Here is a 26920-nt window from a genome sequence, read left to right as displayed (position 1 = left end):
TATTGCTAAAAGACATGTTATAAGCGAAGAAAAGCTAAGTGGGATTTTGTGGAGGACCTACTGCAATTGGGCCTGTCACTAGGACTTGAACTACTAAATTCACACTGCAGACTGAATTATTGTTTTCTTCATACCTTCTTGTCTTGCTATTTCCAAAATAAATTTTGCAAATAAACATTATTGCATTTGTCTGTTTGGCTCTGCTTACCAGACTCTACTGCCATTATGTTGTTTTCTCTGTTTTTATAACCTGCATTTGTGATGAGTAGCAGCAGAATTCAGCCAAGATACAATAGACTGAGATTATTTTTTGTTAATCTGCTGCAGTATAAACTATTTTGCTATTTGGAAGTTATAATGAGGGGGACAATTCATTAGGATTACCTTGTGGCAATAATTTGATATTTGTAATCTTTGTTTTAATAAGAATTGTTATGGAAGCAGAGTTAAACAGAGAGAAACTCAGTTTTAATGATCTGTCTTTAGGATGACTTGATTGTATGTAGAAATAGCCACTGACCCTACCTGCCCCTTTTCTGTGTATTTTTATTTTTATTTTTATTTATTTATTTTTTTTTTTTTTAGTGACTTTTGTCTTCATCTTTGCAGAATAATCTCAGCCTCTTTCGAAAGCTATTCTGAGGGTCGTCATCTTTCCACTAGTTCAGATCCTGATTCTGTAGCAAACAGGGAGGAGAGCTCACCATTTAGCTATCCATTTCATCTGACTTCTTTATCTGATGAAGACATCATTGACTTGAAGTGAAGACAGACAAGACTGTTCCTTACTTCACCTTTTCTTACAACTCTGTGAGCTCTGTAGGAATGTCACAAACAGTGCTTCTAGTGGTAAAATGTGGCTGGAAGTATTGGTGATTAATCTTTATAGGTCTCATGTTGTTCTGGCTTGCTTAGCCTGGTTTGGTGATGCTTGCATCTTTGATGTCTGTTTGTTTTCTTATTTTAGTTAATGAACTATTACTTTTCTGTGGTATTTTAAAGGTAGGTTATCAATGAGAGCTTCAGGCTGAAATTGAAGTAAATAAAAAGTATTTCTTATTCTGAGCTACCTGAAGTAGCATTCTGTAAAGTTAATTGCTGTTACTAATGTTGTGAGTTCTTTTACAGCAGTGCGTGCGATGTAGGAAGAAGAATTTTGTAATGAAAATCACTCCTTTTGTTGTTTTTATTTAATCTAAAAAAAAAAAAAAAAAAAAAAAATACTTCTAGGCAAGATCTTCTCAAACAGTGCAGTCTGTCCTGGAAATGATGCAGCTGTTTTTTGTTCAGTGAAGAATCAAGAATATTCTATAAAGATCAGGTGACATATGAACATGCTTTTTTCTCTGACCTGTCTGTGTACATATTTTTAGAGGAACTTGAAAACTGTTTTGGCATTAAGAATCTTTGAGTAGAAGGAGTCTTATTTAAAAACAAACAAACAGAAAAAAAAAAAAAAAACAAAACCACACAGATCTTCCTTAAAAATTTAAAGTCAAAATTAAACTATATTTCTCCATCTAGTGGAACAACTTTTCTGTAATGCACCTTGAGATTTCCTCATTACAGGCGGAAGCCACCCCCTAATTCTGGTTATGGAAAGATTCCTGTGCAGGCGTCAAAATTTGTTGTTTGCTCTTGTATCAACAATAGAAGTCACTGCTTCAGATAAACATTTTTCTAAGTGGACCAGACTAAAATTTTACTGCTAGGAAGCTAGTTTTCTATGATGAAATAGCCTTAGAAAATCTTTTGTCTTGTTAAAGGACAAAATTTCATCATTAAGCTTGATTATTTTTTTTAACCCTTCTGTCTATGCCAAAAAGTCAATTTTAAACAATATTTTGAAAGAGTTTGCTGTCTTTCATGAAAATGTGATGCTTCCAGGCTTTTTATATAGAAAGATGTGGGCTTTATTAGCAGGTATTTCTTGCTGCTTATGTAGACATAGTTCTGTATCCTTGATTTTTTTATTTTTTTTTAATATGTAGTATATGTAAGCATGACCATGTGATGATTTCTGCCTTTTGCTTCTGCCTGTCTGAATGTGAAACTTTTTGGAAAATTTTTCATGCCCTGTTTATTGTATTATGATAGATTAATATCTCCACCTAAGAAAATATGCAAGGCCATAACTTAAAAGAATAACTTCTTTTTCTTGAGCAAGAAAAGAAGCAATAATTTAAGCAGTACTTTGTTCAGGAGCAGAAGCAGTATTAACCAGTGACTGCTTTTTTTTTTTTTTTTTTTTTTTATTATTCTTTGGGCAACCATGGATGTGTGGGGTGAGCCTTAATAAACTTCTGAAAGGAAGTGCCACCTTAAAGTCTTTGCAGGAGCTTGTAATTCTGTTCAGAATGTTTTCAGAGGCCATAGTCATTTATCCCAACCTATCTGTCTTGTCAGTTGAGATTTGAGAAGAATTGGTCTGGAAGTATCATATGGTCCTTATCCTGCTGGAAGTTGTGAACACTTTCGTGGACTTAATGAATCCACTTTAGGAAGCACTGTTGGCACTTAGATATTTTTAGAAAGCAGAAGCATTGCTGTTTTCAGTACACAAATTTCAGAGCGTAGTACTTAATTTCTTTTGTGTGGGTGTTTTTGAAGTCTGTACCAGTTTGTTTTGCTGCAAAACTCAGGCTTGATTTAAAATAATATTTCAACTGGAAAATTTGCTTAGTGATTTTGGAATATCACATCGTAAATGTACTGCAGAAGTTCACTTCTGTTATTCTAGCATAATTTAACATAAGTGAAGAACCTGAACAAACGTGTTAAAAGACATGGAAAGACCCTTATAGATGGAGCACTGTAGAAGAATAGAGAAAGTCTGACAGTACCTGACCCCTGCCTATGGTGGTAGGCAGAATGATAAAAGATTGGTATTTGTGTCAAACCAATATGTGACAATACGTAGATGGGGTATAAGGCAAGAATTACTTTGTTTAAGCAGAACCACAACACTGCCAACAGAGAGAAGCTTTGTAGTTCTACCCGTAATAGCAACATTGATGACATCTAACCAATACTAAAAGTGACAAAAGGATTGTAAGGAATACAGCATTTACATTTTATGTGAGACAAAAAAATGAAGACTAGCTTCATGGTATTTATCTGGAACAAAACATTGGAATAGTTTGAAGATGGCAACATAGTTGCTGTGTCAACTCACTTGTCTTAACCCTGCCTCTTCTGACCCACCAGCTGAATTTTATGATATAGCTTGACTTAATGGGTCAACTGTTATGTTAGTCACATTGGAAACTACCAGACCTAAAAGAATTAATACTCACGTAGGACAGGCAAGATCTGAACAGTGGAAAAATTACCTGTCTCCATTCCTAATGTATGTAGTGCCTTAACAATAACATTTTTCCTTCTGTAATTAATCAGTATGCCATATAGGCATGCAAGAATAATATTAGACCTAGTAAAAGGAGATGAAGAGGTCAGGCAATGCTGATTTTTAATATTACTCCTAGATGTGGTAACTAAGGCTTTATGGTCACATTCATGTCATTTATTACCTACTTACTGTCAGAGAATATCCTGGAGCGTGGGTAGAAGACAGGGAATGTGGTAGTTTTGCTTGGATTTTGTTTGATGCAAGCCACAAGAACCAAACTGTGAAATTCTTTATGACATTTGTCTTACCTAAAAGACAAAATAACACAAAATGTGAAGCTGCTAGGACAACTGACAAATAGCCACTGTACAAGGATGTGGTTTCTGTTGGCTTAAAACTGTCATCAGACTCTCACATACTATGTGCATCTTTGTGTGATGAAATGTTGTCCTCAGAACTAGCAGTCTCAAAATAGGACAAAGTTTTAATACATCTGTGTAATCTCTTCTTCAGACCAATGTCAAGTGACCAGGGAAAATGAAATGGCTTCCTGGAAGGCTACTTGGATGGACTGCTATGCTGTTGTTCACTCCAGTCCCTTGAAGCCATGTTATTTCCTCTCCTGTCTGCAATGTGCATGCTTCTATTCAATTAGCTTGGAAAGTAGCCTTGGGCACAAAAAGCATAGCCCTTTCTATCTCAAGTACAGCCTTTCTGATTTTCACATCTTGTGTTAAAACTGCCATTTACCGGTGTTCTTGGTGTTGGCTGACCAACATATATTTGAGAGAAAATATTTGGAACTGCAGCAAGGATGGGTAGTAGCTTCATCTAATGGAGAACACTGGAAAATAAGCTTGCTACCACCACATCCAGTAGAAGTGTGGAAAAGTCTTTCTGTGAAGGATGAGCTGTTACCAGCTTGAATGCTTGCTATCAAGCTAAGTTAAACTAAAAGTCAATTCTGGACTCTTAACACAGATAAGGCGCTGCTAGAAGTGTTTAGTGTCCTAGTTTGCTGGATTTGTTGGAGGAGGAGGGCTTTTAACTTCTCCTGGATAATGGAATTATCATCATTTCTGCACAGTACCTTAGTCTGACTAAATTACAGGAATTTAGTTTACTCTGGTTCAAGAAGCAGGACTGAACAGACAGCTAACTTAGAATGGACTTGTGCCTTCTCAATAGCATCAGTGATACATATACAATCACAGGATGGATAAAGTTGGAAGAGACCAGAGGAGATCATCTAGCCCAAAACTCACCCCCACATATCTCCATTCAAAACTACATAAACTAGAGCAGCTTGTTCAGTATCATGTTATTGAATTTTGATTCAGTTCAAGAATGAATAAGCAGCATTTTCAACAACTCATCATCCTTTTATTACATTTACTTTATAACATGCCTGTGAACCATCACAACTTTGAATAGGACTCAAGAGCCCTGGGACACATTAGTTTATTCCTTCCCACATGCATAATATGTGGCTCTTAAGGCTGAAGCTTGATGAGTCCTTCCCAAGGTCTTTACAGCTTGGCATTTAGGAACTCCAGAACAGAGATTAAACCTACTTGGGATCCAGACTAACTGTCCTTTCTTTCTAGTCTCAGAAATGGAAAGTAATGAAATGTTTCCTTCTGAGGAGAGAGAAAGACTGAAGTGTACGATGAGGAAGGGCTAAGTGCTCCCAAGATGGTAAAAGATAGATTCTAGATTGAATGAACAAATATGATTAATAGCTTCAGTTGCTTGGTTTGCAAATGACAGGTTGACCTGTCCTGGTTACAATTGTTTCCTAGTTTGGAGCTATTTTTTTTTAATTTGTTCTGGCTTTTTTGTGTTGGTTGTTTGTTTGTTACGTTTGTTTTTGAAATGCATGACTGGATGTCAGCTGGCACCCAGAATGAGTCGCAATTCTGCTGTCTGCTTTCATGTGACTTTCTATACATATGCAAGTATGCAAGCATTTGTGATTGACTGATAGATTCAAATTTCAAAGTATTTCTTGATTCAAAGTATTTTTAGATGGTCAACTGAATAAACGTTAAAACAGTTCTTAGTAAGGCAAATAACAGGTTAGATTGCACCCACAAGAAGCATAGCACTGTTATGTACACCTAAGGTTGCTGTGCCTGCCCTTTCCTCTCTGTTGTTGTAGGTGTCTTTAGATAAGCCACAAACTCCTGCAGGCCTTTCTAAAAATGTGCATTTATGACTTGCATTTGCAGATGCAAGAGCTTCCCCAGAGCTTTTGGCTTAGTCTGCGTTCGAGACATAGTCTTTTCAGTTTGGATGTTTTAACATGTGTATATACATGTGTGTGTCATACTGAATAGTGTCATTATTAACAACTTTGATGTCATGTGCCCAGTGCTTGCTAATTCTGTAAAAGCACTTTTCTCAGAAATCCAAGCATAGCCTGATTTTTGTGGGGAAACAGGTTATACTCTGAGAACTAAATACACTGCATTAACAATATGAGGGAGCTTCTGTGACAGTATGCAGCAAGCACACAGGATAAAAAGTACGGATACTGTTACTACAGTTGATCACAGCCATTTCACCAGTCTGCTTAATGACTAGATGCTTCACTTTGTTGTTGCACACCTGCAACTGACTGACTACTTCTTTGCTAGTGAAAATTATATTAGATTAATGATCTGACGGAAAAAACTGAGATTATTTTTCTCTTATTTATTTATAGCTCTATTACATATTTAACTGGTTGGATGGAAATGTTGTCTCTAAAGGTTTTTGTAAGAAAGTGTAATCAACGTGCAATGTCAGTTTTAACAGAGACTTTGAATGTTAGTGGGCTGTTTTGTAATTTAGTAACTGCCGTGTTAAGACAGATGCTGAGTCTGTGATCAAAACCTCTTTACTACCACTTGTCTTAAATGCCAGTGTATTACCATTGTGTTTAATGTCATGTGATAGTGCATATGCTTTGTGTTTTAGATGTAGCATCTAAATAGAAACATTCCTGTCACAGCTGGAAATGTTTTAAGTGCGATTTATTGTTATTGTGGAGGAGGAAGAAGTGATTCACTTCTTCATATGTAATAAATTTTACATCAGTTCTTTCTTTCAAACTTGCAGGGCTTTTCTAAATTTGGTTCAGGGATTACTATAGTTCTCTAGAAATGTTTTAAGCCTGTTGTTCATTTAAGGACTCTTAGACTCATGAGATTGGCCATAAGCTCTATTCCTCTTTGCCAAGAACAGTCTAGGATTGGTTTGTTTCTGGGTGTTGTTAAGACTCAGACCTTCTCCAGTGGTTGATTTTTACCCCTCAAGTTAACACTATAAAAGAGAATTCCCTCTTTTTTTTGTGGCAAAGGGTATAGTTTCTCAGTCTACGCGATCTGTTCTTTCCTTCTGAAAATGAAATGCTAAAATACATCCTGCTGAGAGCAATAACCTGTCCTGTGATTTAAATGCAGTCCTAGATACTCGACCTCTGTAGGAGAAATAATGCCATCTTAACACTAGCACCCAGCCCTTGTCTATTTACACTTTGGATCAAGACTTATTCTATTGGCAGGTTTCCCAGATGCAGAAGCAGTAACACACGTAAAGGAAAAGTTACAGCAATCCAAAATTAAAGTCCTGACTGTAGCATAAATTTCTTCACTGTAACATATGTAGGGAAATGCAAAGGGGGACAATAAATTTTTTCATTATTTTTAAAATTATATCTTAATTTACCTATTAGCAAAAAAGACAGTAGACAATACATTTAACATTTTTTCCTAGCCACTGCTGTCCGTCTGCACCAGGTCAGGAAAAACAAACAAACCCAATGAACAGTAATTAAAAAAAACTTGCATGTCCAAGACCTACACGACTAAGTTACAGTACAACGAGTATACAGTGATAATCAAGTGTATGCAAATACCTATAGATTTCTGGATGGGGGGGGGGGAAAAAAAAAAAAAAAAAAAAAGATTTTACAAAATTAGTTAAAACAATTGTAGAGGAAGTTGTGTGACTGTCTACCACGTGACACAATTAGTTTTAGCAACAGCACCACAAATAATGATGTAAAGGTTTCACATCAGCAAAAGCCTGAGATTTAAGATTTTCTGAAGTAGGCCTCAATCTGTTCCAGGGTCCGTCCTTTTGTTTCAGGAACATAAAAGGCTGCAAATATCACACTGAGGCAGCAGAAGGCAGAGAAGAGCCAGAATGTCCCATAGGATGTTAAGAAACCCTAAGGCAGTGAGAAAACAACAAAAAAAAGTGTAAGTCATTAACTATACAACCACAACCCATATATACTGCTGAAGAAGACTGGCCCAAGGCTTTATCGGGAGCATCTTTAATAGTTTTTTTTATATTTAAAAAAAAAAAAAAAAGTTGAATTTTGATTTATGGTGCTTACTATAAAATCGTGAAATTCCTTGGTCACCAAAAAGGCCGTAGCCCAGTTTGTTAACACACAGGTACCACTTGATATGCCCCTTGCTTTAAGGGGGAAGATTTCAGACATTACCAGCCATGGAACTGGACCCCAGCCAAGGGCAAAACCTGTAAATACAAAAAAAAAAAGAAGGTAAATGCAAGTTAGGTATATTTCAAAGGGGAGAGTGTCAGGCAAATAATGCTATGAGAGTATGTTATTTTAGGGGAGCATGCTAAACACTAGCACACTTTAAATCAAATTAAGTACAAGGATTCTTAACAAGCAAAACATCTTAAAAAGTTTCAGAAGTGGTCAACATAGAAACAAAATTAATTTTTAACTTGCTGCTGTCTTGATCTATCACAGAATTCATTTTGGCTCAGATACTACCAGGGACCTTTTTCCCTCATTAATGGCTGCAAGTTATTGAGCCTGAGCAATTACTATTTAGTATCAGCACAAGGAGGTGCAAATTTATTTTGCAGAACACTGGCTTAACTGTTTAGCTTCTAGCTTGATCACAGAGGTTGTGAATTAATCAGCATCACTTTGTCTAATACACTAAAAAACTGTGTCAAACACAGCTCCATTTTTCAACAATGTGAAGAAAATGGAAGAAGTCTGTCACATTCACCAGAAAGTTCAAACTTCATGTAATATTTATTTAGAAGCCAGTTCTACTTACCAGCAACAAAGAGTCCTAAGCTTACTACTGCAAGCCAGGATAGTCTAGTTTCTGTTCCTGGAGATACTGAGTTGAAAGTGAACAACAGATCAGCATTTGATGAGTTGTTCCCATTTGGAAGGACCATTTTAAAGTAAAACCCAAACAATGCAGTACTGAGAGCCATGATTATCCCTGAAAAGTAAGCAATAATTAAGTTGGCAATGATAGTTGCTTAGGTACTCTTCTTTCTGAGAGCTAAATGCAAGATATGTTGGCTCTAGCTCTAGCAGAAGTGTTTCTGAAAAGATAGATAACACTATTGAAAATAAACATTAGCCTAAACAAGAATGAAAAAATGTCAATCATTGCACACACAAATTAAACCAGTCTTTACAGCAGTCATTACTATTGAGTGTGCAGTGTGACAACTATCAACAATTTGTCCGAAGTAAAAATAGGCCTGGTAAAGACAAAAAGATAGCTATAAGTAATTTCAAGGAGTTCAGCCAACAAAGTATATATATCATGACAATTTCCTCTTATGAAGCAGCGCTTATTACATCAGTTGTAATCCACTTATAAAACAAAGCACTTGAAATAAATAAATTGTAACACTCAATTCCCCCAGTAGTTCCAACGCTTTCTGGTACTCTACATGTTTCTTCTCAGGGAACAAAAGTCAGTAAGTTAATTTACCAGACACATAAAGCAGCACTTTTCTTCCGGTTTTATCTATGATAAGTGCAGCCACAGCAGTGAAACATACTTGTATGGAACCCACAACAACAGAAGCGATTCTGCTGTCCTGAAATAAAATAGGAAACAGGGAGAAGAATTTGCTATTTCAGGCTGATAACAGGATCACTTATCAGGCATTAAAGATGCATTTCTTTCTTAATTCTGGAACAAGGAAAACTGTACAAAGTAAATTAACTAGGAGAAGAAATACGTAAAAATAAAATAAAGACATCCACATTAATTAACATAACATATTGATCTCTTAGTAAGTTGTTTAATAAGTCACAACTTCCCCCTAGCATCTGACTTTTTCTGAAGCACTAAATTTGTAACTGCATTTTTAAAAAAAGTTATGTTATGTGGATGAGATGACTATAATAAAGATTTCTATCCATATCAAAGTTTTAGACAAAACATGCTTCCCCACAAAAAAAAAAAAAAACAAAACCCAGTAACATCCAGTTATGCCAGAGTAACACAGTTAAGAGGGTATCTGTAATTTAAAATAAAAAGTGACCATTAACACTCAAACTCTGTTACTTATGATGCAGATAAGATAAATATCAAGTCAGTTAGTTACATGTTCTATACTTATTCAGCACCAAGCTGAAACTATAGGCATTTGACAGCACACTCTGATTACCTGGAAGTTTGCATCTTCAAAGATTGTTTCTGCATAAAACATAACTGCATTAATGCCTGTTACTTGCTGGAGAAACATCAGAATCACACCAATAAGAAGTGGCCTGTAGATTGAAGGATTCTTAAATTCAAAGAGGCTTTGTCCCTGTTAAAAAAGATGATGCAACAGTTCCATGAAAAAACGGTATTTTAAATGAAGAAAAAATAAAAATCCTCAGAACATTTCACTATGTTCAAAGAGTAAGTTTTCCACCCCTCTTCAGCAAAATTAAATTTCTTAGTAGTAAAAGTGTTTACATTTGAAGTACGAGAAATCCAGGAAAATATTTTTAGCATTTCCTCAGTTTCTAGAGACAAAAATCAACAGTACTTTGCGGAGAAAGTTAACATGAAAGAATCAATAGTTTGCAGAAATAAGACTTCAATTACTGGACATGTCTGTCTAAGCTAGTATCTCATTACAAGAGGTTAAAGATTGCTTTTGAAGTGGTGCAATAGCAAATAAGTTTTTGAGGTGCGGAACAATCCTATAAAACTGCCAGTTACAATAAGAAAACATAGCTATCTATCGTCACAGTAAGATCATGAGCCCAACTGCTACTCATGCATACCAGTGGCATCCAACACTGCTGGCAGTTGCAGCTGGAAAGCAGAAGAAAAAAGATTATTTGAATGTCACTGCTTTTTAAGTTCATTTGTGATTGAACAGGTTCACACTGTAGAAAAGGCTATTAACTAAGCTATGATAAAAATCCTTAAACTACACTGTATACTTTCAGACTTTTTGTCTTTAGTGTAAATCAGATTCTCATCACCTCCTCCTCAACATTAGCTTCAATTTGCCTGCATTCCCATTCATGGTCCACAAATGGTCCTCGCAGAAACTGTAAAGCAGCTATTGCTTCTGTGTGTTTCTTCTGATCCAGCAGAAATCTTGGTGTTTCAGGCATGAACAACATAAACAAAAGCATTACGCATGGTGGAAAAGAACATAATACTGCCAGCCAGTGCCATTTTAGTATCATTCCTGCACAACAAAAAGGAAAAAAAAGAAAAAAAAATCAGTTCCAGAAGAATTAACATTTGTACAACAAAATTAATGGTTGTAGAAATGAATTGATATTTGCTTTCAATTCCTTAGTGTAGTTCTTTCATTACGTGTACTAATTCTTTTTTATAGAGACCTAACCCCAATACCTGCAGTGTAGGCTCCAAGTATGCCAGTCACCACCATCAACTGGACAAAAGAGCCAAGCATACCACGAACATTTGTATGAGATATTTCCGATATATATACCTAAAACAGGGAGAAAATGTCTAATAATTACCTCAATCCAACGTAGGATCAAGAAGTAGAGAAATAATTTGTTTCTGAAAACCGGATGTATTTCCTAGAAACCCTCCTCAAAAAAAGCCACAGCAAAATGGAGAGGGTAGAACAGTATCATCTCATAAATACATATTAGCATTACAAAAAAAAAAAAAAAAAACAGAAAAAGGGAGACCCTAAGAAGAATTTTTATGCTGTCAGTTAAGGATCTGACAGATAAATAAACTTGTGTTAGTAAGGGCTTCCTTTGCTAGCCATATTCAACAACAAATGCATCACTGCAGAACACTCTGGTGCTTGGGATAGTCTGCAGGAACGCAAACTCCAAGCCACACGTAAAAGTCTTTGCAAATCTTAAGTTGTAACTTTTTAATTCACTGTAAAGACTGGATTTTATTTCATTCTCCAGAAAATCCAAAATTAATGGTTCTTATCTTAACATGTATGAACAGCAGGCATCACATAGGTCAAATCACCTAATAGGTCAAATAATACCAGAAAAGAAAGACAAGCACAAATTATTTCGGTTATACTGCTGCAAGGATATTTCTGAATACATGAGAAAAGTTAATATTCTGAAGATAACAGTTCAATGGAAGCAGAAGTCACTACAGAGTAGACACCAGAGAGACCAGATAGCAACCTTTCACTATCGAAAGGAGGGCTGTAAGAAAGAATGGGACAGATTCTTCAGCAGGGTCTGCTGTGACAGGACAAGGAGAAATGGTTTCAAACTAAAAGAGGAGAGATTTAAAGTAGATATAAGAAAAAAAATTTTTAAGGGCAGTGAAGCACAGACACTGCTCAGAGGTTGCTCATAAGAATTAGTGGATGCTCTGTCCCTGGAGACATTCAAAGTCAGGTTAGAGCACGCTCTGAGTACCCTGATCTAGCAGTAGGTGTCCTGGTTCACTGCAGGAGAACTGGGTTAGATGACCTTTAAAGATCCAACTCAAACGATTCTGTTCTATGATTCTACTTGCATTGCACTAGGATTTATAAGTGATAATGGTCTAATTGCAAACCTTAAGCCTTTACCATTATTTATATAAAACGTAAAGAGATAAATATGATTTGACCACTGCAGAATATAAGCAGAAGTAATCACAGAATCACAGAAAGGTTTGGTTTGGAAGGGATCTTCAAGATCATCTAGTTCCAACCCCCTTGCTATAGGCAGGGACACCTCCCTCTAGACCAGGTTGCTCACAATCCCATCCAGCCTGGCCTTGAATACTTCCTGGGAAAGGGCATCCACAACCTCACTAGGCAACCTGTTCCAGTGTCTCACCACCACACATGAAGAGTTTCTTCCTGATATCTAGTCTAAATCTACCCTCTTCCAACTATTTCCCCTTGTCCTCTTGCTACTGGCTGTTACAGAAAAGTCCCTCCTGCAGCTTTCCTGTAGGCCCCCTTCAGGTACTGGAAGGCCACTGTAAGGTCTCCTTGGAGCCTTCTGTTCTCCAGGCTGAACAGCCCCAGATCTCTCAGCCTGGCTCCTTAGGGGAGGTTCTCCAGCCCTCTGATCATCTTTGTGGCCCTCCTCTATCAATGAATAGACAAAAGAAAAATTGGAACAAGCATATCACTGTAATAATGCATAGTACAGAAGCGCTTCTAGAATAAGCAAAGCTTTTTTTTTACTTACATTTTCATCATTATTAAAAGCATGCAAAATATGAGTCTATAACAATCAGTTTATTCTAAATCTGCTTCCTTTGCTAGAATTACTGAGTTACTACACCCAAGCCACCTCGCGACCAGAAATGATGCTCTACTTACTGGAACAACAAGCGAAGTAATTCCACTGGCTAAGCCAGTTAGTATTCGTCCAAAATAAAGCATCCATATGTTCTGAGCGGAAATAATGACAATATATCCACAGACGTATGGTACTGAACACAGCATCAGACTCAGCTTTCTTCCAATTTTATCCACAAGGTAGCCTCCCAGTATTCCTCCAGCAGCAGCTCCTAATGTCACTAGAGACTTCAAAAAACAAGTTAAGAAATACATATCATAGAATCATAGAGTGCTTAGATTTGGAAGGGACCTCTGAAGGCCATCCAGTCCAACTCCCCTGCAATGAACAGAGACACCCAGCTAGATCAGGTTGCCCAGGGCTTTATCCAGCCTCGCCTTGAAATCTCTAGGGATAGGGCATCAACTACAACACTAGGCAACCTGTTCCGCTGCTCCATCACCCTCACTGCAAAATATCTTTTCCTTATATCTAACCTAAATTTCCCCTTGTTCTGTCACCACAGACCCTGTTAAAGAATCTGTCCCCTTCCCTCCCGTAGCTCTCTTTTGTATACTGACAGGCCACCATCAGGTCACCTTGCAGCCTTCTCTTCTCCAGGCTGAAGAGCATCAGCTCTCTCAGCCTGTTCTCACAGATAAAGGTGTTCCATTCCATGGATTATTTTTGTGGCCCTTCTCTGCAGACAGTCCAACAGATCTACATCTCTCCTGTACTGAGGACTCCACATCTGGACACAGGAATCTGGATGCAGCATTCCATCTGGAATGGACGATGCCCCATCCCTGGACACTAGCTGTGATGTCCCTGTTCACTTTAGAAGAGTTGGAATAGATGGCCTTTAGAGGTCCCTTCCAAATCCAAGGATTCCATGATTCTATGATTCCGTGGATATATATACATACACATCTATCTATATAGATATATAAATAACACACTAAAAATTCTTTTAAATAAATAGCTTCCAAAAAATATATGCATGCAGTTCTTTTGAAAAAACAAAATATTAACTTCTTATCAAATCACAGTCAAGAAGTACAATCCACCACAATTGGACAGCTAGCAATTCTCAGGTCACATACAAAGCCCTTTCAGTGGAGAAAGAAATGCAACAGTATGGTTTTTTTTATCTGTTCATTCACAAACTGGCTTTCCAATCTGTTTTAAAGCCCTGAAGACTGAAAGATTATCATGAATAAACTGAAGTCCAGCCTGTACCCCAAAAGTTGATATTCCCTATGTCAATGGATTGCACCCAATTTATTCACAAGTTGATTTTCTGTGGTCCCTTGACAGGTTCAATTAAGGAGACTAAAAGTTGACATAAAACATTATAGTATCAAAAAAGTTACAAAAATAACGGCATTTATTTATATGTGCGAAGTTAGCAGAGTATAACAGTAGTATTACTTAGGAAAAAACGGAATCAATTACTGAGGTCACAACAAAAAATCATTATCAAAATCCTCATTTATATTCATTCTTAAGAGGAGTTAGACTGCCTTAAGATGCAGCACTGAGAAACATGCATGAGGGTGACGGACTTGATGATCTCTGCAGTCTTTTCCACACTTAATGATTTTATGTAAACAGCATCTTCTTCACACCACGACGGAAAATCACAAGAGAGTAATGTATCATACAGAAACTTACCCCAAACCATGATGCCTGATTGCTGTCCAACCGTAATTTCGGATTGCCAATTTTCCTCAGCTCTGGAATAGCAGGTGAGCTATAGCCTAGCACGAAGCCAAAGCTAAGCGGTCCCAGGACAGCAGCGAACGTGGCCAGGTACAGCTTCTTGTTTTGCACTCTGAGGCGGAAGATACCGACAAGGATCGTGCCGCCGCCCCCTCGCGGCTCCGGCCCCTCATGGGGCCGTTAACGCGCGGATGGACCCGACGAAGGCTCTGACCCAGACGTCACATTTTCCGCGTTCCCCCCCCGCGCCATCGAAATCCGCAGCAGCCGAGCTCCAGCGCAGCGGGGCGGCCCCTAAGCCCGCCAGAGGAAGAGACGCAGCACCAATCCTCACCTCAGGTAAGCGTCCGTAGTAGGATGAGCCAGCAGGTACTGAGACTCCTCTGCCGCCATGTCCCAGCCGCGGGAGGGCGCCTCGGCGCCAATAATCTCAGCAGCTTCTGCACGGCCGGCGGCAGCCACCCCAAAGGGCACGCTCCAACTCGCGCACGGCGCCGAACGCAGAGAAGTAACGCAGCGCTTTACGGCTCCAGTTCAGACGGAAACGGCTAAAGTGAGACAGCGGGGCGTAGTGACGTTTAGAGGATGCGCCGGAAGCTGCCTGAGTACGGAGCGCCGTGGGGTTTGGTGGAGTGCCTCACCTCGGGGTGACGGCTGATTCACTCGGTGCAGGGGCCCCGCCCCTCCTCTGGGACTGGAGGTGACCGAGGCTTCCATCGCTGTCCGAGGGCGGCAGCCTTCCATGGGTGTCCACAGGCCGCGGCGCGGACCGCGGAAGTAGCGGGAGACTGTCCTGCTGTGGGAGCGATGGCCGCGGGGAAGCCTCAGCCCCTGCCGGGCCACGGAGGACCGTTCGAGGTGTGGCGGCTGCCTGCTGAGGGACGCTGCGCGCCCTGCCGCTACCTGAGGTGAGCGCCGCGGCCCACTGGAGCAGTGTGGGCGGTGCCGATGGTTCTACTGTGCGTGGGCGGAAGGCGCTGAAAGTGTCCGGGCTGCGCCGTGCTCTGTGCGAGCGGAGCAGGGCGGGAGTGGCCGTGAGTGGAGCGGTTACGGATAACGCGTAGAGCAGTGTGCACATGGCACTGGCTGCAGTTAGAGATTGCTGGTTCTTAAGAAAACATGTGCCTATTAGAGTGGCAAACACAGTTTGCCGAATGTGCTGAAGAAAGCCCTTAAGTTTTGTCAGTAGTAAAAGTTACTTATGAACTTCTAACTCGATAGGAGCAGCTATTTCTGTGTAATTAAGAAGGCCTTAAGATTATTATCTTTAAGATATAATCCTTACAAAATTATCAAGAAGTAATATGTCTTTACGTTTGTAGCCTTTCATAGTGAAGACTCTACTTTTCTATACTTTTCTGTGTCACATTTAGAGATGTACTTCAAGGTTTTATTCTACAAAGGTAAAAGCATATGTATTGTGAGCTGCCATTTACATTCCTCAATTCATTTGATTTGGGAGCTTCTATGAATTAAATTCAATTAGATATCTAACGCATTGAATGAGATCTACTACAGAAAATAAATCTAGCTTTTTAGTTGTTTGCCCCATGCTCATCTTTTTAATCATTTGCTCAAATCTACTGTAGGAACTTGAAATGCCACAGCATACAAAAATAAATACAGATCACATAGATTGAGAATTAGCATTTCGAGCTGTCAGTTTCACAGGCCTGTTTATTGGAAATAAACTGAGAAAACAAGGTGGGTGAGGAGGAGGGGAAGTTTGTTTTATAAGGAAAAAAAAAAAAAAGACATCAAGGTACAAAAGAGGTTACATGTCCTTCAACACAATTCTCCAGACATCTCTTTGTATCTTCTTTAAGTGCAAACCAGGTAATTTTTTATGAAGTAGTTATGACAAGAGTCTGAGTTAATTCAGTCAGTAATTAGCCTCTTATTATTCTGTTTTTATGCTTTGTTTTCTTCCTTTTTTCAACTAAATGATAAGTAAACTGTAAAACGGCATTTATTCACTAAAGTAGATTTAAAACTTGATCAACTCTTACTAGATTCAGAATGTGAAAATGTTAACTCATTACACGAAATATGTAAACATTCATAGTGAATGCTAGCATGCATTGTCTTGTACAACTCACTTCTAAGTCTTAAGTAAGACAGTAGGTCGAAGTATGTGCAAATGCTTCATACTAACCTAATGAATATTTTGTGCTGTGATTGGTTACTTCAGTCTGTGCTTTAACATGCCACTTGAAGTACTGATGTACCAGTAATAATGATGTGATGCTTACCTTGTTTTCTGAACAGAACTAATACAGTGTTTTGATGTACCACAGGTAAATTTTTCCATAACCTTATGGAGAAAAAGGACTTTGAAGCATGGCTTGATAACATTTCTATTACATTTCTTTCTCTGACGGACTTGCAGAAAAATGAAACTCTGGATCACCTGATTAGCTTGAGTGGAGCAGTCCAGCTCAGGCACCTCTCCAATAATCTAGAGATTCTTCTCAAGAGGGACTTCCTCAAACTTCTTCCATTGGAACTTAGTTTTTATCTGTTAAAATGGCTTGATCCTCACACCTTACTCACATGTTGCCTCGTCTCTAAGCAGTGGAATAAGGTTATAAGTGCCTGTACAGAGGTGTGGCAAACCGCATGTAAGAATTTGGGTTGGCAAATAGATGACTCTGTTCAGGATCCTCTGCATTGGAAGAAGGTTTACCTAAAGGCTATTTTAAGGATGAAGCAACTGAAGGACCACGAAGCCTTTGAGACATCCTCTTTAATTGGACACAGTGCCAGAGTGTATGCACTTTACTATAAAGATGGTCTTCTGTGCACAGGTAGGAAATTCAGAAAACTTGGAGTCTTACTCTTCTTTGTTATCTGTACCACCCAGCTCCCCTACTTGATTAATGATAAGTTGATTTTTCTTGAGGAGACAGATTATTTTCATAGGGTAAACTCAGTTTAGGGCAATTCACTTTTTTTTTTTTTTTTTTTTTTTTTCCTCCGATTTCTGAAATATCTGGTATGCTATCAAGCTCGCTAAACATTTAATAGGAAAAACAAAACAAACAAAAAAAAACAAAACCAGGAGACCAATTTATTTATTTTTTAAAATAAGAAATGGTTACAGTACTGTTTTTTTTCAGATTTTCAGTTTCAGATTAGCAATCTCACTGGAGAAGTACATTTGTGTTAGGTATCCTCTTAGGGGTTATCTGCGATCTCATTCAGGTTAAATGGAGTTTGGTCTCACAATATGGTCACTGTAGTCTCAAGGTGTGTCAGGAAAAGTCTGGCTTCCTGGCAATAAGATTATTTCTCTTTTACATCCTTAAGCACTTTCAGTTCTTAACATGACTAGTTTCTTGTATGAATACCTTTAACTAGATTTAACCTTGCTACTAATCCGATATGCATATTGCAGTGATGGTTTCTCCTGAAGACTGCAGATTTCAAGATTTCAGTGTGAACTCAGAAATACACATCCCTCCACATCTTCAGGTACACTAGGGTGGTTACTAGAAACCTGTGACTAGACTGTAGACAGTCTTTTCACTTTACTAGTAACCAGGGAAGGAAAGTACAAAGGAATAGGTCAGACCTTACTGGGAAGCTGCATACTTCTGTGCTGAAACCAAAAGGGAAAAAGGAGGTGGAAGTATCTAGGATTTTTGTCCAGTCTCCAAAACCAGCAAACTTGAGTACTGTTATAAGTTTTGGTGGAGAAAGGAAATGCAGGTGAAAGCATTAGATGGAGCACTGGCACAGGTTGCTCAGAGAGGTTGTGAGTTTATCTCTTCAGAGATTTGGTGAAAATTCCATAACTAAGACTTACATGGAAGACTAGTAATTTTATTTAGTATTTGTTTCCAATTATCCTATTGTTTTATATTCCAGGATCAGATGACTTGTCTGCAAAACTGTGGGATGTAAGCACAGGTCAATGCATCTATGGTATCCAGACACACACTTGTGCCACAGTGAAGTTTGATGAACAAAAACTTGTAACGGGCTCTTTTGATAACACAGTAGCCTGCTGGGAATGGAGCTCTGGGGCAAAAACACAGCATTTCAGAGGACACACTGGCGCAGGTATGTTGAACATCTCAGATTTTATTTTCGTCAGTCAAGTAACATATGTCATCATAGAACAGATTATAATTTAAGTTAGCTTTGTCTACAGTTTTTTAAGGCTCTGTCTCAAATCACATTGTGGGAGGGAAGTGGCCAGAATAGATCTAGATCTGTCTGCCCTTGAATAACACCAAAGCATAGTCATATATTGTTTTATAGGTGTAGAAACAGAACTGTCATGGTGATTTAGTGCTTTAGAGTCTAGAGTAAAAGATGCAAGCCTTGTTTATCACCTGTTAGCAGGGAGCACATGACAGTGGGAGTTCTTTAAATTCCCACACTGGAGATAGTCTTATAGGAAAGAGCACAATCAAGCCTGGGGATCTGTGTTTGCATTTCTGTCTTAATTCTGTCCTCTACCAGAGAATATCCTCCACTCAACTGTAGGTCTGTTCTCCACGAGAAATGAGATGTATCAATTTAATAATTCTGTTGGAGTTGATTTCTTAGAACTATTAGGATAGGAACCTCAACATAATCCAACCTTAATGGAACCAATGATCTTCATGCTTTTAATTTGAACAAACAGCTGGTAATTTTGCAGTGTAAACTCAGGAATAGAGTAATAATTTACGTGTACAGTTCAAGAGCAACAGTTAAAGCTGTAATAGTCAATTTTGACCTAGTTACAGTATCACAGGAAAAAGCATACATGGAGAATGTTGCTGCTTTTGAGAACCCTCTTTGCTTGTAGTTTTTAGTGTGGACTACAACGATGAACTTGATGTTCTTGTCAGTGGCTCTGCAGACTTCACTGTGAAAGTGTGGGCCTTATCAACAGGAACGTGCCTGAATACCCTTACTGGACATACAGAATGGGTCACTAAGGTGGGAATATTGTTTTTGTATTAATCTTGGTGAATATTTGCATGAAGTTTGCAAGTTGTTCTAACTTTCTATTTCTAATACCTGTCTTCCCCCTAGGTATAGAATATGAAGAAGATCAGGACATGTAGATATTGCAAAATAATGTTTAAACAGAAAGAAAAGATGTAACTAAACTTTTCAGGGGATTGAAGAGATTTCTGTTCTGAAGTAGCTGGAATAATGTTAGGAATCAGCATTTGAAAGATCAAATGAATGCAGTGGTTCAGAAAGAAAGCTACTTTTAAAATTATATAGAAAACTAATGAATGTGATAACCAAAATCTAAGCATAAAGTGTTCTGAGGTTTAGAAAAGGTATTCCACTTACAAGCATTTCTGAAATTGGAATGTGCATTGAGAGCAGAATTGTGGAGAAGTACATGTGTTAGCTGATATATACGAAAAGTTCTTACTATTAGGAGCAAGCAAGTGTAAATGGTAGTTTCGCTTTACGTGCTATAAGCATCTGTATGTCTTTTGACCATGTGTGTGGTGTATTGTTTTGTAACAAAATGGACAATGCAAATGAATGCTTGGTTAGTTAACAGCATCAAAATAAGTCATTAAATCCTTCAATTACAGGTAGTTTTGCAGAAGTGCAAAGTCAAATCTCTTATGCATAGTCCTGGGGATTATATTCTTTTAAGTGCAGATAAGTATGAAATCAAGGTATGTACCATATATTGTACATGTATCATTGCAATATCCAAGGAAGCAGAATACTTGAGTGCTTCTGTGATTCAAACATAATATGTGGTTTTTTTCTCTAATAGTCCTCGCTTTTGAAGACATGTACAAGGCAAAAAAACTCTTCGGAAGCTAACTATTCACTGATTTCCTTCATGCTTACAAACAAATAGTAGATCAATACATATAATAAAAGTCAAAATATAAGTGTTTTTTACTGTATGCCTAGTACGCTAACTTGTCAGTGAGACACTTACTGCAAATACTGCTATTGTTGCAAACTATTGGGTTGGAGGATGCTGTATGTAAATAGTTCATGGCTATGTGTTACAAGTCAGTTATAGAGCTGATGTTCCCATTAAAGAAGATAAATATTTTTGAAAAACAGGCACACATTTACCTCCTGCTTTACATGAGACTGTAAGCCTTGTTTAATTTGTGTAAAAGTTTATAATTTAAATGTTTTATGGTCTTAAACTGTTTTCTAACTCTAGATTTGGCCTATTGGAAGGGAAATAAACTGCAAGTGTTTAAAAACACTGTCTGTTTCTGAAGATCGCAGCATCTCTCTACAGCCCAGATTGCACTTTGATGGTAAATACATAGTGTGCAGTTCAGCACTAGGATTATACCAGTGGGATTTTGCCAGCTATGATATTGTCAGGTAAGTGTTTCAGCTTAAGATGTGCAGAATTTATTCTCAAGGCATGCTTTTAAAAAAAGTAAGAACTGTAGCATGTTAGCTTTAATGCTTTAAATGTCATTCAAAAGGGTCTCGACTAAAAAATCTTTAAATATCATTCTTCACAAATATTGCCAGGTTTCACTCTAATTTATCTCCAATTGTACCAACCATTTGATTGCTGTTTTGATTTCTGGTCACAAGCCAAACCTCTTTCATATTTTCAATATGTGAGTTTTAGATTTTTTTAAATGGACTTAAATCAGGCTGCATTGCTATAGTTTTGAACACAAAGCTGTAGTGACAAGAAGCTAATGTTGCTATGGGAATTGCTCTGCAGTGAAGCAGAAGACCTTTTCTGGGAGTCATTTGATGGGAAACGATATTTAAAAGACCATTTCCTTATAGCACTGCTGAACTGAGATATGTCATTCTCAATAACTTGGTGGAATGTTAGTGAAATCTATCAGTTTCTAACAATACTGCCTTATCTTCTAGGGTTATCAAGACTCCTGACTTCTCAAATGTGTCCTTGCTGGGCTTTGGAGAGATATTTGCTCTACTGTTTGATAATAGATACCTGTATATAATAGACTTGAGGACAGAAGAACTGATAAGCCGCTGGCCTCTACCAGAGTATAGAAAATCAAAGAGAGGCTCAAGTTTTTTGGCTGGTGAAATGTCTTGGTTAAATGGACTAAATGGTCAAAATGATACAGGCTTGGTTTTTGCCACCAGTATGCCAGACCACAGTATCCATTTGGTGTTATGGAAAGAACATGGATGAAAAGATTACATATGCAGAATCTTCAGGATTATATGGACTATCAGCAATGTGTCTATCAAATGAAACTTTGCATGAACCAAAGTTGCACATCTAATGGTATCATCATGCAATGCACAATCATTTGATTTTATTTGGGCATTTGGGAAAGGATTGTTTTTGACATAATACAACAGAGCATGCTAACAGTATTCACCATTAAATTTGTCTTTATTCATGTTTAAGCATACCTGTTTGGGCTCTGAAGCATAGCTTGTGAAGTTAAAACTATTCAGATCCACCATTAAGTCTAAAATGAAGTAGTGCTTGACCACATTTCTGCCTTTTTTTTTTGTTTTTTTTTTTTGGTTTTGTTTTTTAGTTGTTGTTGTTGTTGTTGTTGAAACAGAAGGTGAAGCTACTGTTTTAGAATAGGCTTTTGTGCTTTTGTACGTACAATACCAAATACCGGTTACAGTGCATGACTCCTTGCTCAACTTGAATGAGAACATAGTTGATCTTTTCTCTCCCCAGTGCTGATCTTCTAAAAAAGTTTTTTTCTTTATGATAGCTTTAAATACTTAACCTTTGAAACTGAGCAATCAACAAAAACCTAGAATTGGATGCTAACAAAAATGATTTGTTTAAGCTCAGGAATGTGCCAATACAGGCGCTCCTCAGTCAGTGAGCCAACTTTTCATCTATCTTACAGAGCTTGCCAAAGCAATTAACCTTAGAGGTCCTCTGACGGTATTCCGTCATATTTTCTGATGGTTACCCCACTCAGAATGGTTTGATCGATATCTTTATAGTCCACATTTCTGATTATGTGACTTCATTCACAGCTAGATAGAAATGAAATGAATTGGGTGATGTTCAATCCCTACAGCAAAAATAATTACGTTAAATGATGCCTGCCAGCCATACTCTTCTTCAAAAAAGTTAAAATTACTTTAAGTGCATTATTATATTAATTGCTACAGCTACATTTGAAAAATGGGCAAATGTGAATGGCACATCTTTAAAAATAAAGAATAAGAAATAAAATTGAAAATTTGAAGAAAAGACAAGAATAGGAAAACATCTTTCATTTTGATCAGCTGTAAGAGATAAGACGTATAGATGAATTAACTATTGAGTAGCAATACTCCACATACTTCCGTGGTTTTTGACATGTACTTAAAAGATGTATCTATAAAATTTCAACTTCTATGCTTTAGAAATATTTAGGAGTTTTGTTTTACTTTTTCTTTACAATAAAATCTCCCCTTCGTACACACCTTGAAAATTAGATTTTTCAGAAGGATTGGCTGTTGTCCTTGAAAAGACAAATGCTAGTGCTGCAGAATTTTATTTGTGATTTTTGTCATGGTTTTTGTGGCTCCCAACACTTGTGGAAACCTAGTTCCTCATGTAGTAATGAACAGAGGTCATGTTTCCCAAATGTAGGTAGTATGAATAACATACTACTGATAGAAGTTCTTATATCATTATATATCACCTTATATACATTATATATATATCACCTTATATTCTTACACATATCAGTGTAAGAAGTTATGGTATGCAAGAATCAATACTGGAGTGGTGTGGTAGGAATTATACGAGGTCACAGTGGAGCTGTTCTCTTGAAAACAAGGCCAAAGTGTTAAGTACCCAGTTTTCCACCTTTATTCACACCAACTTACTTTGAAAATATGTTTTAGTAAAGGAATTTTATCAAGTAGAAGCCACATTCATAGGTCTTTATTTAAATTAGACCAGTTGGGGCATGCATGGTAATCTCTTTTGCTATCTGACTCAGAAGTGAAGAAAAGCTATGTGAAACAGAAAACTTGAAGTTCTTAAGGTGAGTATAATTATACTGTGTGTAGTAGGTGCAGTAACTCATCTTCAAAGAGTCACATGAAGACAGACCACCTATAAAACATGGAATTTGTCACCTCCTTCTCAAGAGCAGTTGAGACAGGAACATGCAAAAAAAAAAAAATGTTATGCTCAAATTGATGAAATTAGAATCATAGAATCACATGGTTGGAAACAACCTACAAGATCATCTAGTCCAACCGTCTCCTCATCATCTTTGCCACCACTAGCACTGAACCATATCATGCAGCACGTCATCCAGACGCCTCTTGAACACTGCCAGGGACAGCGACTCCACCACCTCTCTGGGCAGGCCATTCCAGTGCCTGACCACTCTCTGAGAGAAAAAGTTCTTCCTTATGTCTAACCCTAAGCCTCCTCTGATACAGCTTGCGGCCATTATCCCGTGTCCTGCTAATAGTCAATTAGGATTGACTATTTGGACTGAGATTAATGGAAATTGGGCTGGACTTCCAATAATGGTCATTATTGATAAGAGATCTATCTGGAAACAAGTAGTGTTGTTCAGAGACCAGAACTGGTTAACTGTTTTGTTTGTAACCTTGATGATATAAAGTGCACTCTCAGCTTGTTTACAACAATACTAAATTGGAGGTGCAGGAAGAACCCATAGGAAGAGAAAGAGTCATTAAGCAAAGGAAGAAGGGATGCTGTTCTGAGGGACTTCAGAATACTGGAAAAATTAGCTGGCAGTACTCTTACAAGTTTAAGCTGGAGCAAATGCACCATCCAGCACCTAAGACAATCATCCCACTCGGGCTGGTTATAGTCATCTAGATGGTTAGAACAAACAGGATGGAATACTATTGCACAGCAAATTGTATAGGATTCAGTACTATTCTCTTGTGACAAAGGCAGCCAACTGTTTACTGAGCTGTTCTTACAAATACATAGCTGGTGGTTCAAGGGAAGGATTCTTAACCTTTGTTCAGCACTCAAGGCCACACTTGCAACCACATCCAGCATTGAGTTACCCAGCACAAAGCAAACACTGAAACACTGAAGCAAGTCTAATGACAGGTTGCAGATGTGAACAGGCGGCTGAAGCACAGGATGTCTCAAAAGATGTGAAAGTTGAATTCAGTCTTCCACAGAGAATAACAGGAGTGGAAACAGTGATATACATTACTGCAGTCACCAGCTACCTATTAAGAATGTAAAGGGGAAACAAAGTCACTCAACCCAGCATACTACAGTAAAGGCTAACTAATGAAAGCAAGCTGTCCAGTGTGAGGGCAGTACAATACTGCAGCAGGTTGCCCAAAGAGGTTGCGTGTTCAGCTAAGCTAGGCATAGAACTGATCAAGCCATGCTACCTTACACTGCTTTGAGCAGAAAGTTAGGCTGGGGACTTCCAGCTGTTTCTTCAAAATTCGTAAGCCTGTAATCTTAAATGGACCTCTGGCTAAGCTCTAAATTCTCCTCTTTTGGCATTATGCCAAAGCATGATGTGAATCATCCAATACATACTGTACTGCTCTTCTACACTTTCATAAAAAATGAAGTTCAACACTTCCATAACAGCTAATTATTATTTTAAATGCCAATAACAAGCAATTACAAAATGCATTTGCTAACTAATTCGAAGCTACTCATAATAGAGCTGGAACATAGCAATGCCTTTCAAACACAAAACGGATGAAAGAATTAAAACATTACATTAACATAGAAGTTAAATAAATGAAAGCCTACTCCCACAAGCATCTCCATTCCACATCAGATTACTACTACTGCCCCAGCTATCACTTCATTGGAAGGTTACACTATATTGCTACATCAGCCCTGTCCCTCCCCATTGTGGGAGTGTAGAAGACATTAAAAATGACTGAAACTGTAAAACTACAGGGCTTTTTTGCTTTTTTTATTCCCACATAACCGTTCAAAAGAAAATCAATAAATACTTTGCAGGAGGGTTGTTTCTCTTCTGTACTTTTACACCTACCTAAGGAAAGGAATACAATATAACGTACCATACAAAATAGTAAAAATGGCTTATTTTGATGAACAAAGAAACATTTTGTTATCAGGCCATATGGTTCTAGAAAAACAAAAATTTACTATGTTTATGTATCATAGAGTCACTCTTCAGCTTTTCCACCTCAAAATAATCTTTAGTCCAGTAATCTATATACTTCAACATCAGTCTGTAACCCGTGCCTCTGGTTTAAAGCTTCCCACCAAGAGGCAGCATTTTCAATTATCTAATAAACAAGAGCTGTGAGTAGCAAAAATGCACCACATTTCTTAAAGGTACAGGACTCAAAAACACAGTCAAAGAGTTCTTTATTTTAGCATAAATACAGCAGCTGTTACAATATATTAACATTTTAAAAACTCTATTTCCAATAATACCCGGGATATTTTTTTTTTTTTTCAGTTGAAACCGGTACATTTTTCCTCAGATATTTTCGGAGTGCATTTGTTTATTGAAATAGTTACATGAAAAATTTGTACCCAAATCACAACATATGAACAGCAATCATTGAGGAGCATTAATTTTACCACTATTCATTGTATGTTTTTTTAATAAATAGACTCAAAAAATGCATATAGATCACAGCATTACATAAATCAGTTAAAATACAAAATTTAATTTAAAACTCACTGAAGAGGCAAAATCATCTACATTGAACTTTGCTATCATTAATTGGCTAACGGCTCTGCCATTAACTCCAGTTTCTCTTACAAAGCAGTATCTTCAGTAAGGGACAGTTCTAGTGATGTCTGGTCTGTTTTCTTATGTTGTCTCTGTGATTATAATGAATTGCCATGTTAATTCCAAAGTAGCTCTTCATCTGGCACATATTATCATAAGCCATCTGTCAATGACAACGCTAAACACAGCTGTATTTCCACATACACAAAAATAGATTCATTTCTTCTTCAGGCAGTTTACAGGTTTGTTACACAAAGTAAAGCAAATAAGAATGTAGGAAAATAAAAAGAAAGCTGTAAGTTCTAAGAAATTCTAACCAGTGCATGGTCACTTCCTGTGTGTTTAATAATGCCTCTTAGCTAGAGAAAGGTAAAAGTTTGATCTCCCCACTATGCCTTAACTCTTCCACATAAAAAAAGTTGCACAAGCGTTTATCAGAGGCACGCACCTCCATCACAGCCTCTATTTCAGTACAGATTGCTAAATAGTACCATAGTTCACAGACAGAATGTATTTACATTTGGTCTGTACATAAAGGGATTGTTCTCCCAAAACTCACATGCAAGAGATTTTAATGTGATCTTTGAATGATATCCTATGCCTCCCTGGGGCACAGGCAACTCCTCACCCTTGATTTTTGTGGACAAAGTTTCACTTTTGAGCTTACAGTAC

General features: G+C 37.7%; 3 protein-coding genes across 8 annotated transcripts in view; 2 read left to right on the top strand and 1 right to left on the bottom strand.

Moving 5' to 3' along the window:
* GARNL3 (GTPase activating Rap/RanGAP domain like 3) overlaps positions 1-6444 on the top strand; it is a 46884-nt gene extending 40440 nt beyond the window's left edge. For 3 of the 4 annotated variants that reach the window (XM_042830686.1, XM_042830689.1, XM_042830687.1), the window contains exon 29: positions 586-6444. In XM_042830686.1, coding sequence (XP_042686620.1) covers positions 586-766 — 181 coding nt within the window. In that variant the 3' untranslated portion in view covers positions 767-6444. The remainder of the gene's footprint in view (positions 1-585) is intronic. The other variant, XM_042830688.1, reaches the window with a different exon arrangement.
* Positions 1489-15174, bottom strand: SLC2A8 (solute carrier family 2 member 8). Of its 2 annotated transcripts, XM_042830691.1 has the most exons (10): positions 14935-15174; positions 14553-14712; positions 12920-13126; positions 11002-11101; positions 10620-10831; positions 9806-9949; positions 9121-9229; positions 8443-8616; positions 7737-7882; positions 1489-7565 (listed from the first exon to the last, which is right to left on the bottom strand). In XM_042830691.1, the coding sequence occupies exons 1-10, from the start codon at positions 14991-14993 to the stop codon at positions 7428-7430; spliced, it is 1449 nt and encodes a 482-aa protein (XP_042686625.1). In that variant the 5' UTR covers positions 14994-15174; the 3' UTR covers positions 1489-7427. The 2 variants fall into 2 exon arrangements, with proteins under 2 accessions (XP_042686625.1, XP_042686626.1); XM_042830692.1 differs by lacking the exon at positions 14553-14712 and having other exon boundaries at positions 14935-15171.
* On the top strand, positions 15104-22190 carry FBXW2 (F-box and WD repeat domain containing 2). 2 transcript variants are annotated; one of them, XM_042830693.1, is made up of 7 exons: positions 15104-15508; positions 16898-17407; positions 18471-18665; positions 19402-19535; positions 20156-20242; positions 20755-20924; positions 21441-22190. In XM_042830693.1, exons 2-7 carry the CDS (start codon positions 16918-16920, stop codon positions 21727-21729), a joined length of 1365 nt encoding a protein of 454 aa, XP_042686627.1. In that variant the 5' UTR covers positions 15104-15508; positions 16898-16917; the 3' UTR covers positions 21730-22190. The 2 variants fall into 2 exon arrangements, with proteins under 2 accessions (XP_042686627.1, XP_042686628.1); XM_042830694.1 differs by lacking the exon at positions 15104-15508 and having other exon boundaries at positions 15541-17407.
* Positions 22191-26920: the final 4730 nt, after the last annotated feature.

This window comes from Centrocercus urophasianus, unplaced genomic scaffold (assembly GCF_019232065.1).
Source record: "Centrocercus urophasianus isolate 14NV4802_14NV808 unplaced genomic scaffold, USGS_Curo_1.0 seq_34, whole genome shotgun sequence".
NCBI classification, from domain to species: domain Eukaryota; kingdom Metazoa; phylum Chordata; class Aves; order Galliformes; family Phasianidae; genus Centrocercus; species Centrocercus urophasianus.
Note: the sequence above shows the minus strand (reverse complement) of the source record. Positions and strands in the feature narration are given on the sequence as shown.